This window comes from Dama dama, chromosome 14, assembly GCF_033118175.1.
Source record: "Dama dama isolate Ldn47 chromosome 14, ASM3311817v1, whole genome shotgun sequence".
In the NCBI taxonomy this organism is placed as follows: domain Eukaryota; kingdom Metazoa; phylum Chordata; class Mammalia; order Artiodactyla; family Cervidae; genus Dama; species Dama dama.
This window is the reverse complement of record NC_083694.1, coordinates 53,056,529-53,069,873: the sequence shown is the minus strand read 5'-3', so window position 1 is coordinate 53,069,873 and position 13,345 is coordinate 53,056,529. Positions and strand designations below refer to the sequence as shown.

General features: G+C 44.4%; 1 protein-coding gene across 1 annotated transcript in view; it reads right to left on the bottom strand.

The window, feature by feature from the left end:
• The window catches only part of TNN (tenascin N), a 72,071-nt gene that overhangs the window by 25,584 nt on the left and 33,142 nt on the right, over positions 1–13,345 (bottom strand). Inside the window, exons 8-12 of the mRNA XM_061160768.1 lie at positions 9,606–9,869; positions 8,685–8,948; positions 5,371–5,634; positions 3,390–3,653; positions 1,698–1,961 (exon numbers count right to left, since the gene is read on the bottom strand). Coding sequence (XP_061016751.1) covers positions 1,698–1,961; positions 3,390–3,653; positions 5,371–5,634; positions 8,685–8,948; positions 9,606–9,869 — 1,320 coding nt within the window. The remainder of the gene's footprint in view (positions 1–1,697; positions 1,962–3,389; positions 3,654–5,370; positions 5,635–8,684; positions 8,949–9,605; positions 9,870–13,345) is intronic.

Sequence of the window (13,345 nt, the reverse complement as noted above, 5' to 3'; positions counted from 1 at the left end):
GCCGCCTTCAATCTTTCCCAGCATCAGGGTCTTTTCCAACGAGTCAATTCTTCACATCAGGTGGCCAAAGTATTGAAGTTTCAGCTTCAACATCAGTCCTTCCAATGAATATTCAGGACTGACTTCCTTTAGGATTGATTGATCTCTTCGCAGTCCAAGGGACTCTCAAGAGTCTTCTCCAACACCACAGTTCAAAAGCATCAATTCTTCAGCGCTTAGCTTTCTTTATGGTCCAACTCTCACATCCATACATGACTACTGGAAAAACCTTAGCTTTGACTAGATGGACCTTTGTCAGCGAAATAATGTCTCTGCTTTCTAATATGCTGTCTAGGTTGGTCACAGCTTTTCTTTCAAAGAGAAAGTAATTTTTAAATTACTGTTAATTAATTAAAATTTAAATAGCCACATGTTGCTAGTGGCCACTGTACTGGATGGCACAATATAACAGAACTGTAAGCTGGACACATGGCCACCAAGCTAAAGACTCCATTTCCCAGCTCTCCTTGTGGTGAGGGACACTGTATCTTGGGTCTAGCCAGGGGAATGTGAGGAGTGACATGTGCAGTGCAGTCATCTCTTCCCTTTCCCATGCCCCTTTCCACTGGCTGGAGTGAGGATGGGTAATGACCATGTATTGGATTGGCCAAGAAGTTCATTTGGGTTTTTCTGGGAAAACTCCCTGGGAATGGCTGAGCAACAATACGGAAGGAGCCTGGGTATCCTGAACCACGGAGCTATCATATCAGCCTTGGCACCTTACACTCTGACCATTCCACAAGAGAGAAGTAAGTTTCCTTCTTGTTTAAGTCACTGTTACTTGGTTGTTTCTGTCAATGTGCATCTTTTTTTAAATTTTTTAATTGGAGGATAATTGCTTCACAATGTTGCATTGGTTTCTGCAGGACATCAACATGAATCAGCCATAGGTATACATATGTTCCCTCCCTCTTGAACCTTCCTTCCTCTTCCCATCCCATCCCACCCCTCTAGGTTGCCACAGTGTACCAGGTTGAGCTTCCTGTGTTATCTACTACTCCCCCATTTCATCCCTGCCCTGTTATTCTCTACACCTATACCATGTTCATCCCCTTCATAAAACTTATAATTTATAGTTATAAATGCATTTGCTTGTTGACTATCTGTCTTTCCCACTGGACTTCAAGACAGTAGGAATCATATATATTTTGTTCACTGCTATATCCCAGGCCTGGCACTTAGAAAATGTTCATTAAAATTTAGCTGCATGTTGAAATGAACACTGAACTTCAACTGCCAAAAGTTCCTTTAATCTAAACACCACCTATTAAGTAAAAAATAAAATCAAATAGCTTGCTACAAAACAGTACTTTAATGCAGTGGTTTTAAGAATTTTATATTGGCTCTATCTTATTCCCTATAATTTCCTATAGCTGAGAAGCATCGTCATTAAAAACACAGGCTTTGAAAAACAGTTTAAGACATTCATGGGATTGCTCAGTACCGAGCCCATTATTATGCTTTGTTCTTTCTTTAGGTGAATGGAGTTTGTTGTTGTTGTTTTTTCTTTCTTTTTTTCTTTTTTTTCTGTAAACTCCTAAAATAATCCACAGTCCCTGAGGACATGGGCCACAAAAGCAGCATTGCCCTAATTCAGCAGCAGTTAGATCAGCCCACAGTGAAAAACCCTAGTTTGCTTTTCTTGTCCCTCCTGTTACCTGTAGGGGCCTTAGTGTCGGCCTTCCTGCTCTCCCGGTCCCCCTTCTGGGCCCACACATGGACCGTGTACTCCACGCCTGGCCTCAGACCCGTCAGGACGGCGCTGCTCTGCTCCTTCCCCACCGGAACCTCTCTGGTGTCTCCGTCAGCAGAGGTGTAGCGCACCAGGTACCTGTCGATGACGGCCTGCACCGGGTCCCAGGAGACGGTGGCCGTGTTCTCTGTCACCTGCTTGGTCACCAGGTTTTTGGGGCTGTCAATGTCTGAAAAGAAAATAACAATCAATATGCATAATTAATAGGCCACAGAGTGCAGAAAATCACAGCCACCTTGCTTGGGGTGACACCCTTTCATGTTTTGTGGGGTTTCCATCTTGCATGCTCTAACTGCATCATGGATATACGTCTTCTCTCCCCATAAAGACTTTGACTCCCCAAGGAGAAAGCACAGTAGACCGAAACCTGAGCGTCTATACTACTACCTCTACCAAGAGTTTAGCAAGACAAATTTCTTTATTTATTCAATAAGCATATGTCAAATGCCCACTATATACAAGGCTTGGGACTAGACAGTTTGCAGGGTTCAGTTGAAGAAGACATGGTCTCTGCTCACAAGCAGCTAAAAATTTTGTTTCTAGCATCATGTCAACAAAGACCTCTTAGTTCATATAAGATGATTCTACCAGCTCGAAGCAAATATAAGCCCCCAGAGGAAGCGGGCTATATTCTACTCCCATGGGGTTCCCACTGCCTAGAGGGAACAGGGCCCATGGAAAATGCTCAATATATGTTGTTAAATGAATCAGCAAAATTAAAATCCAGTTTTAATATGCTTTAGCACATCATAGATTCACTTGTAATGCTGATTTGCTGGCTAAATCACAGTACAGAAATATAATCATACATGTCTTTCACAATAAGGTAAGAATATAACCTAGAAATTATACCTGAAAATAACACAATATTGTAAATCAACTATAGAAAGTCCAGATATAAACCCATACACATGTGTGCATGTGCTAAGTCACTTCAGCCATGTCTGACTCTGCGACCCCATGGACTGTAGCCCACGAGGCTCCTCTGTCCATGGGATCCTCCAGGCAAGAATACTGGAGTGGCTTGCCTTGCCATTCTACAGGGGGTCTTCCCGACCCAAGGGTCGAACCTGTGGCTCCTGCATTGCAGGTGGGTTCTTTACCACTGAGCCAACCAGGAAGCCAGAATATAACATAGAAATTATCCTTATCCTCAAACGACTCATTATAGTAAAGCAAACCACATACAACTACTCACTTTGGTAGATGTAAAGTCTACTTTTTGAAGTTGAGTTTTGAACACATAACAGTTAATATTCATGGCATTTGATTTTCATTTTCTGTTTCCAATCACAAACTCAACAGGAGAGCCTCAATACTGAACAGAAGACTCACACACTCAGAAGAAGTACTGGCAGGACCTGACCATCAGTCATGGCAGACTTGTAGCTTGGAGGCTGCCAAGTGGCCCTGACTTGTAAAGAAACCAGTTAAAGGGAAATGAGAGATGGAATATGCAGTACATTATGATGGAACACCATCCTGCTCTTCCATAAATCATCAGCTCTGCCAGTTTTCAGTTCAGGAAACCAAAACTAGATGAGGCATAGCCTTAGCATGACAGGCCTTACATTCCCGAAGAACAGTGCGCTGTTACCTGTAGGGGCCTTAGTGTCGGCCTTCCTGCTCTCCCGGTCCCCCTTCTGGGCCCACACATGGACTGTGTACTCCACGCCTGGCCTCAGGCCCGTCAGGATGGTGCTGCTCTGCTCCTTCCCCACCGGAAGCTCCCCAGTGTCTCCATCAGCAGAGGTGTAGCGCACCAGGTACCTGTCGATGACGGCCTGCACCGGGTCCCAGGAGACGGTGGCCGTGTTCTCCGTCACCTGCTCGGTCACCAGGTTTTTGGGGCTGTCAATGTCTGAAAGGTAAAGTACACTATTAGCAAGCACCAGAGAGTGAGACCATGTTCCTTGGGGTGAGGCAATCTCCATTGTTGTGGTTTTCCTGTCTCCTATGTGGATTTTAAGTTGTTTCATGGACATAGGTCTTCTCACCACTCTTGGATCCTCAAGGAGGCGGCATAGGATAGCAGAATGGGCACTGGATCCAGAGTCAGAAGAGCTCCATTCCAATCCCAGCCAGAGAGGCAGAGCAGAGGACCATGAGGAGCGGCCATGGGCTGGAGCCAGCAGACCTGGGCTCTAGGTCCAGCTCAGTCATCAGCCAGCAGCGGCCCTGCACAACTCTGCCACCCCTGGCTGGGTCTCCATCCCTCATTTGTAAAATGTGGGCCTTGCCAAATAGATTTTAAGGTACCATAATATTCCATGAATATTCCATGAATCATCGGCTAACTTTGTGACTTGTCAAAATCATTTATGTCTCTGTATTTGAGGTTTCTCAACTGTAAAATGGGGATATTGATTCCTGCTCTACCCATCTCAATGAATTCCTCTGAGTACCAATGAAATGAAGACTATAATTCTCATTCATTGCTGGTAGGAATGTAAAATAATGCCACTGCTCTGGAAACAATTTGGCAGCTCCTCAAACAGTTAAACATAGAGTTACCATATGACCCAGGAATTCCACTCCCAGGTATATAGCCAAATGAATTGACAATACATGCCCACACAAAAATTCATTCATAAATGCTCACAGCATCATTATTCACCATAGCCCCAAAGTGGAAACAACCCAAATGCTCATCAGCTGACAAATGGATAAACAAAATGAATTAGATCCATATAATGAAATATTATTTGGCAATAAAATGTATGGACACAAGCTATAACATGGATGAACCTTGAAAATATTATGCTTAGTGAATGAAGTCAGCCAGAAAAGGCCACATATTCTTTGAATCTATTTATATGAAATCTACAGAATAAGGAAATCTCTACAGACAGAAAGTATGTAGTTTCCTAAGGCTGGAGGAAGCAGTGCTGGGGAATAACTGCTAATGTCTGGGGTTTGTTTTAGGAGTGATGAAAATATTCTGAATTAGACAGTGGTGATGGCTGCACAATTCTGCATATACTAAAAACAACTGAATCACACACACTATAAAAAGGTGGATTTTATAGTATGTAAATTATAACTCAATAAGTCTGTACTTAAAAAATGAAAACAGAGATGAGAAAGAGCTTTAAAAATTATGAACCGTTACTATTTAAAAGTGCAACCTTAGGATCCTCAGAATGGAGTACACAGCAATCAAAAGAGAATTGATCCACTAAGAAAGCAATAAGACTTCCTTGTCCTGAAGAGATTGCAGCACAAGTCATTTTCCTAAAGTACATGTGAGCCTAACATGTGGCTTATTTCTTTCCTTTCAAGAAGGAATATTTAATGATTGATCACAAAGTAAATACACAGTTGGAAGGACAGTGGATGGATAAAACCAATCACCATTTATCTTTGCAAGATCAAAGTATGAGGCCAAATGTGAGCCCCTTATTTTGATGTAATGTGTAAAAAGGAAGTGAGGGATAGTGTGTGGTTTGGCAGAAATCTTCTCCTGCTCTTCCAGAAAACATCAATTCTGCCACTGTCAGTTTAGGAATACAAAACTTGACCAGCCATTGACTTTAGCATCTCAGGGCTTACATTTCTAAAGAGCAATGCTCCCTTACCTATCGGGGCCTTGGTGTCAGCCTTCCTGCTCTCCCGGTCCCCTTTCTGGGCCCACACATGGACCGTGTACTCCACGCCTGGCCTCAGGCCCGTCAGGACGGTGCTGCTCTGCTCCTTCCCCACTGGAATCTCCCTGGCGTCTCCGTCAGCAGAGGTGTAGCGCACCAGGTACCTGTCGATGACGGCCTGCACCGGGTCCCAGGAGACGGTGGCCGTGTTCTCCGTCACCTGCTCGGTCACCAGGTTTTTGGGGCTGTCAATGTCTGAAAGGAAGATGCTAATCAATAAACACCATCACAGAGTGAGATCTTGGGGCCATGTTGCTTGGGGTGGGATAGTTTCCCATTCTCATAATTTTCCTATCTTATAACAGTTTTCAGTTGTTTCACAGACATAGATCTCTTTATATATCCAGACTTGAGGATTTTCAAGGAGGAAGCACAGAATAGCAGAATGAGCAGTAGACCCAGTCAGGAGAGCTGTGACCCTGGACAACCCAGCTGTCTCTGGCTGGGCCTCAGTTTCTTGATCTATAAATCTTGCCTTCAGGTTGGCTGGACTCAGGTTCCTTTGAGCCCTACTGGTCCATGCATGCATCTAATCTCATAAATTATTAACTTGCTTTGTGACCCTTGGCAAGTCACTTCACTTCTCTGCATCTGTAACATGGGGGTGTTCAATAGTTATTGTACATCTCTCCAGGGTAGCTCTGAAAACGAAGACCAACAAATGTCATGTAGAAAGGGGCCTTGAATATATTATGGTTATCAGTGTTTACAGGAAAAAAAAAGGCACAGGGAGATAACATGAGTACATATTCTGTAGAGCTGGGTATCATAGGACTTAATAACATGCCCTTTATGACAGTTTCTGGCACAGAGTGCATGTCCAGTGACCACAAGCTATTTTAAATGATAGCAGTTTGTTGATATTTTATGAATGTACAAGATTATATTCCTCCATACTACACATAGATAATGTATTCAAAAATGTATTCACCAAGAGAACAACACCACTTCTCTGTTCCAAATACAGGCATACCTAGTTTTATTGTGCTTCTCTTTATTGTGCATCATAGATATTACACTTTTCACAAATCCAAAGTCTGTGGCAATCCTGCACACAGCAAGTTTATTGGCACTATTTTGCATTTGCCAACAGCATTTGCTGACTCTATGTCTCTGTGCCACATTTTAGTAATTCTCATAATATTTCAAACTTTTTCATTCTTATTATATTGGTTTTGGTGATCTGTGATGAGTGATCTTCAATGGCACTACAATTTGCTGAAGGCTCACATATGATGAGCATTTTTAGCAAAAAAGTATTTTTAATTAAAGTATATACATTTTTGAGACACTATGCTATTGTACATTTCACAGACTACACTGCAGTGTAAATGTAACTTTTATATGCACTGGGAAGCAAAAAATTCATGTGACTTTCTTTATTCTGATGTTCACTTTATTGCAGCAATGTGGAAACAAACACAATATTTTAGAGATATGCCTATAGTTGATTGCAAAGGCCATTACCCTAAGGTCTTATCATAGACTGACAATCATATGTTCAAGTGGGACCACTCTTATCTCGGCTTAGGCTTGACCCCAAGAAAATCAGTATCTACATTCCAACCTGAGGGCCCAAAGCCAAGGTGGGTGCAACAGTTTTGTGGCCTTTGATTGATCAACCAACTACAGACTATGAATGAGGTTGGACAGCACAAAGAGGTGGGACTTAGAGAGTGGATTTCTTCGAAAAGAGTTACACGGACAGTCCCACGGGTGAGGGCCAAGCCTCGAGTAAGCAGTTGTAATAGGATCCCTTACTGACCTGCACAGGTATACTCTAGAGCAAAAGTTCTCAACCAGGGGTGATCAGCAATGTCTCGGTTCACTGTGGGATAGGGAGGCTCCTGGCCCCAGATGGGTGGAGGTCAGCGATGTTGCTAAACATGCTACAGTGCACAAGACAGACCCCTGCAACAAAGAATTATCAACAGTGCCCAGGTTGAGAAAACATGACCAAAGCTTGGGGAGCATCATGGGCTGGTATCTGACCTGTGCATAGAATATTTGAGATGTGAAAAAATGGCTGGTTGCCTTGCTGCAAAGAAAGGAGACACTGCAGCATTGGGAAAACAACAACAACAACAACAACATATATCTGGTTGCGTGGGCAAAGGGTGCATGTGTGTTCCACATGGACCAGAAGTGGACCAAGGCAAGGAGAGCCCACCCAGGGTTACTATAGAAGCTATCAAAGGGAATCACCCAGAGGCGTGAAGAGACCCCACCAGAAGGGCAGTGGTGGGCACTCCCAGATGGATGAGCAGAGGAAGAGGAGTGGGAGACCAGTAAGAGAGGTACAGGTGCCCACAGATCACTCCAGGGAAAGAGCCAAGGGAAGAGGACAGACGAGCTGTCTCTGAAGAGCCCAAGGAAGTGTTCCATGAAGGAAAGGTTTTAATCCTTGTTGGGCACCATGGCAGACTCAAGCCAGCTGGGACTGTTACTGTCAGGTGAGATCTCTCATCTCTCCTCCTGCTGACCCCTTAACTCCCACACACTAAACGTTAATGGGTCAGAAAGTCTAGCCAGCACTCTGGAAGAACAGTGCTTGAAGAACAGAGGAGAAATATAAGAGAAGCCAAGCACGCCCCTTTCTGTGACAGGCAGTCCGCCCATAAATGGCCCAAGCTGATGGAGAAGAGCAGGTTTAACTTTCAGTAAAGTATGTACAATTACTTGGATGCAGACATCTTAATTACTAAAATGAAACATATTGGGGGCTTAAAGTGATCTAGACATTTGCTTATTTTGAACTAACAAATACACCATCATTTCTGCCAAAAATGCTCATCCAAAGGGCAGAAACAAAAATAAGCACCATGGAAAGGCTTTAAACTGGTGAGGAAGGAAGAAATTTGGTTTTGGATGAACCCATCCCTCAGCATGATCATTATTTGGGCTTTCTTTATATTCATTCTTTATGAAGGGGAAGGCTTTGGGTTTGTTAACAACAAACCAATGTTAAGGCTTTGTTAACAACAAAGCAGGCTCACAGACAGAGAACAAAGGATCATGAGCAGGAATGTCAATGTTGAAAGCCTAAACTTTGGTCTTTAACCAAGCAGGACAAGTTACACATTCTAAGAGAAGCCACACCATGGAAGAAAGAGGTACACAATTCCCTATGCGAGGATACCAGCCTACTCATCCTTAAGCCTCTCTTTCTGTTAAGGTGAGAGAAGAAAACCAACCTAGACAGACCATGAGCTTAGCAGAGACAGTGACGATACATGCTCCATTACCTGTAGGGGCCTTGGTGTCGGCCTTCCTGCTCTCCTGGTCTCCCTTCTGGGCCCACACGTGGACCGTGTACTCCATGCCTGGCCTCAGGCCCGTCAGGACGGTGCTGGTCTGTTCCTTCCCCACTGGAACCTCCCTGCTGTCTCCGTCAGCAGAGGTGTAGCGCACCAGGTACCTGTCGATGACGGCCTGCACCGGGTCCCAGGAGACAGTGGCCGTGTTCTCCGTCACCTGCTCAGTCACCAGGTTTTGGGGGCTGTCAATTTCTTTAAGAAAACATTTGGGAAAGACTAAGCCTTGAAGCAACATAAGAGATACTCACCACCCCATCACAGAGATTTTTTATCTCCTAGAGCCCTCTTAGCACAAGACAATGGCTTTCCCATCCCGGATTCCCTGGTGGGAGTCAAGGGAGAAAATAGCCCCTAGTTCTCCACATCAAAGGACTGCTCATTATAAAGCTAACATACTTCCTTAGCTTCCAACTCCCTAAAGTGTGGGAGGAACAATGTCTTCTTAGCAACATTATGGCAAATCAAAACAATCCATTAAGTATCTGGCATGATTTCAGGGTATCTAATTTACCATTTTATCAGGGGCTACTTCCCAAGCAATCATTCTAGAAGTACTATCATAATCATTGCAATGACCAGATCCTATCAGTATCTTGACGGAGTCTACTAAAAACACAGCCACTGCCCAACTTTCCTTCTGTCTCCTAGTCGGCTGAGTGGCTCCATGAGTAGCTGTCACTGTCAGGAAGGGCAGCACGATGAGATCACCACTAGAACTCACTGTCTTCTTTGAGCCTTCAGTCTCTTCTTTGCAAAGTCTCTCAACTCAAGACACATCTTTGCCTACCATGCACACCCAAATCCACACCCTCAAACTTCAATCCGCATTGACCATCTTTCTCTTATTACCTGTCGGGGCCTTGGTGTCGGCCTTCCTGCTCTCCCGGTTCCCCTTCTCAGCCCACACGTGGACCGTGTACTCCACGCCTGGCCTCAGGCCCATCAGGACGGTGCTGCTCTGCTCCTTCCCCACCGGAACCTCGATGGTGTCTCCATCAGCAGAGGTGTAGCGCACCAGGTACCTGTCGATGTCAGCCTGCACCGGGTCCCAGGAGACAGTGGCCGTGTTCTCCGTCACCTGATTAGTCACCAGGTTCTGGGGGCTGTCAATTTCTTTAAGAGATGAAAAAGTGTGCCATTTGCCAACTCACTAATTTGTGAAAGGCCAGCATACAAACAACCAAAATGATGACCTCAACAAATTTCAGAGTGTGTTAAATGCCAATAGTTGGGATAACTTAAGGGTTTAATTAAGCAAGTGGTCTGAAATTTCCAAGAAAGAGCCATTTGCATTTAATGAAAAGTAAGGTTTACAGACAAAGCCTATATTGAGTCTCAACTCTATAAACTTTTCTCTACAAGTTGCCTTTGGAGAGAAAGAATTCGTCTTCATATACACATTTCTCCATTACCCTGGATTTATCTTTTAGTTCCTGACTCCTTATACTGGAAAGCAGTTATACTTCAATAAATCTTTGCATCAGATCTAATATTTTCTTTTGGAAGAAAAATATCTAATAAGTAGAAGCTGTCAGTTCTTTCCATATAAAACATTATGTCTGAGGCCAGAGAACTGGGAGACTTTTAAAGTGAATGTATTTGATGTCTAGGTGGATAAAAATAATCCTACTTGTCTGAGTTTCTATGCAGTTAAACTGAGTTGAAACCTGGGTTCCACTGTTTCCTGGTTGCCAACCTAGAACAAACTGTACAACTTAAGTCTTGGTCTCCTTATCTCTACAAAGAAGGAAATATCTACCTACCTCTGTGTTATGATGAATGGTAAATGAGATATTGCGTAGTAAATCTTAAATATGAGCTCTTTGCTATTATGAATGTCACTTAAGGTACGAAATATCACTTTCTCCTCAAAACATAAACCCTTAAAAAGTCAAAAATCTACGGAATCGGGTGTAATGATTAGCATGCCTTTATTCTCCTGTTTCAAAGACCACCTCCTTGAAAGGCCGAGCTTTCTGTGACAACAGCTTTATTTCAGACCTGCACACCATGACGTGCCAGTGGGGCCAGGCCAGCTCGGTGGGATACGCAGACAAGGGGGAACATGCCAGAAGAAGCACAGGGGCTCGGAATGTACCAGCAGCTGACATGAAAGGACAGACAATTTATCCTGGGATTCTGAGCTGGCTTCTCAGTCCCAGCCTTATCTTTCCACACTCCACCCCTCTCACAGACCTACCCTCCATAAACACCACTAAAGATAACATTACCAAGATAAGCTGATGTTAAGACATGACAGAAAACCAGCCTTTAAGATATTCCCACACCTATATTGTTCAGTCGCTCAGTCGTGTCTGGCTCTTTGCGACCCCATGGACTGCAGCACGCCAGGCTCCCGTCCTCCGCTGCCTGTGCTGCTCCCACTGCGAACAGCCGCCCACCCTTCTAGACTCTTCAGGTGGCAGCTCCTCCTGTGGGCTGCCATGACCCCTCCCACCCCTACCTTTTTTCAGATTCCCATAGTTTCAGGGTTAACACAACATAAGTCACTGCACTTTATCTTTTTCACTTGTCTTCTCTACCCAGAGGACTGTGAACAACATATGAGCGCAAACCACGTCTTTTACCTTTGGACCCCCGGAGCCCGGCTCTGTGCCTGACACCCCCAGCAGTACCACACCAGTGGTGGCCTCTAATCTGTGGTACTTATTCACACCACCCTCACCTGTGAGCAGGGAAACCTCTTCTTCATTACAACTTTCACTGTCTTAAAAAAGGTTGACCTAGGGACTTCCCTGGTGGTCCAGTGGTTAAGAATCCACCTGCCAATGGAGGGGACATGAGTTCAGTCCTTGCTCTGGGAAGATCCCACGTGCTACAGGGGAACGAAGCCTGTGCACCACAACTCCTTGAGCCCATGAGCCTAAAGCCTGTGCTCCTCAACCAGAGAGGTCACCTCAACGAGAAGCCCATGCATCACAACTAGAGTAGCCCCACTGGCCCCACTCGCCACAACTAGAGAAAACCCATGCACAGCAAGGAAGATCCAGCACTGTCAAAAATAAATAATAAATAAATGTTTTCTTAAAAGGTTGACCCACATAGTCTATTCACAACACCCAAAATCCTGGTAAATGGAAGGCCAGGTGCAATACAACCCAGGATCTGGTAATCTACAGTCAGTCCAGCGGCCAGATCTGACCCACTGCCTAATTACATAAATCAAGTGTTATTAGAACACAGTCATGCCAGTTCATCTCCACACTGTCTATGGCTGTTTTCTCATTTCAGTGGCAGAGCTGAGTAGCTGCACCAGAGACTGTGTGGTCCCCAAAGCTGAAAATATTTACTATCTGGCCTTCTGCAGAAGGTTTTCTGACCCTGACTTTAAACAAATATAGATCTCACCACCCTTACTGCCAACTGCTTCTTCCCCAGGAGGAGACAAAAACCACATGGCCTCAGGAGGCTATGGACCATGAAATGCTTCCAGGTCAAATGCAGACTAACATTTCTGGGCACTGAATGTTTCTGTCTTCTCAAAATGTGTATGTCGAAGATCTAACCCCTCATTTGATGGTATTTGGAGGAGGGACCTTTGGGAGGGAATGAGCTTTAGACAAGATCATAAGGATGGGGCACCCACAGTGGGATTAATGTCTTTCTGAGAAAAAGAGACCAGAATCTCCCCTCTCCAGCATGTAAAGAAGAAGGAAGCATCTGTAAGTCGAGAAGAGGGCCCTCACCAATAAATGAATCAACTGGCACCCAGATCATGGGAATTTCCAGGCTCCAGAACCACAGGAAATAAGGTTCTGTTGTTTAAGCCAACCAGCCCATGGTGTTTTGCTATAGCAGCCTGAACAGACTAAGACACATTTCAAGAAAGAAGCACGACTATGATTTATGTAGCATTCTCTATGTCAGGTAGGGGCTTCCCTTGTAGCTCAGTTGGTAAAGAATCTGCCTGCAATGCAGGAGACCTGGGTTCAATTCCTGGGTCAGGAAGATCCCCTAGAGAAGGAAATGGCAACCCACTCCATTATTCTTGCCTGGAGAATCCCATGAACAGAGGAGCCTGGAGGGCTACAGTCCATGTGGTCCCAAAGAGTCGGACACAACTTAGCAACTAAACCACCACCACCTCTATGTCAAGTACTTACATGGATTAATTCATGTAATCTTCACACTAACCCAGTGATGTAGACAGTCACATGCCCCATTTAATAGACAAGAATCTGAGGAACGGAAGTGAAATAACTTGCCCCAAATCACTCAGCTAATAAATGGTAGAGCTGAGATTAAAACTTGGAGAGTCAAGCTTCTGAAACCATATTCCTAACTGATTATCAGCTTCTCTGAGCATCTTGACACTAAGAGACTGTCCAAAACAAGTTTATCAATAGGTGAATACTTTTCTAGGATTCCTGTCACATGTGTGGGACGTCAGTGGACTCCAGGATTAGGCTTCTCTGAATTCAAAGTCGGAGCCAGAGGAGGGTTTAAGCAGAAGGAATGTCTGGGATATACATTCCTATGCAGCCTCGGGACATCTGCAGGCCCCAGCCAAGCAGAATGACGGGATGGAGTAAGGGAGCCCTTACAGTTTCTGAAGCATAAAGCTAGAA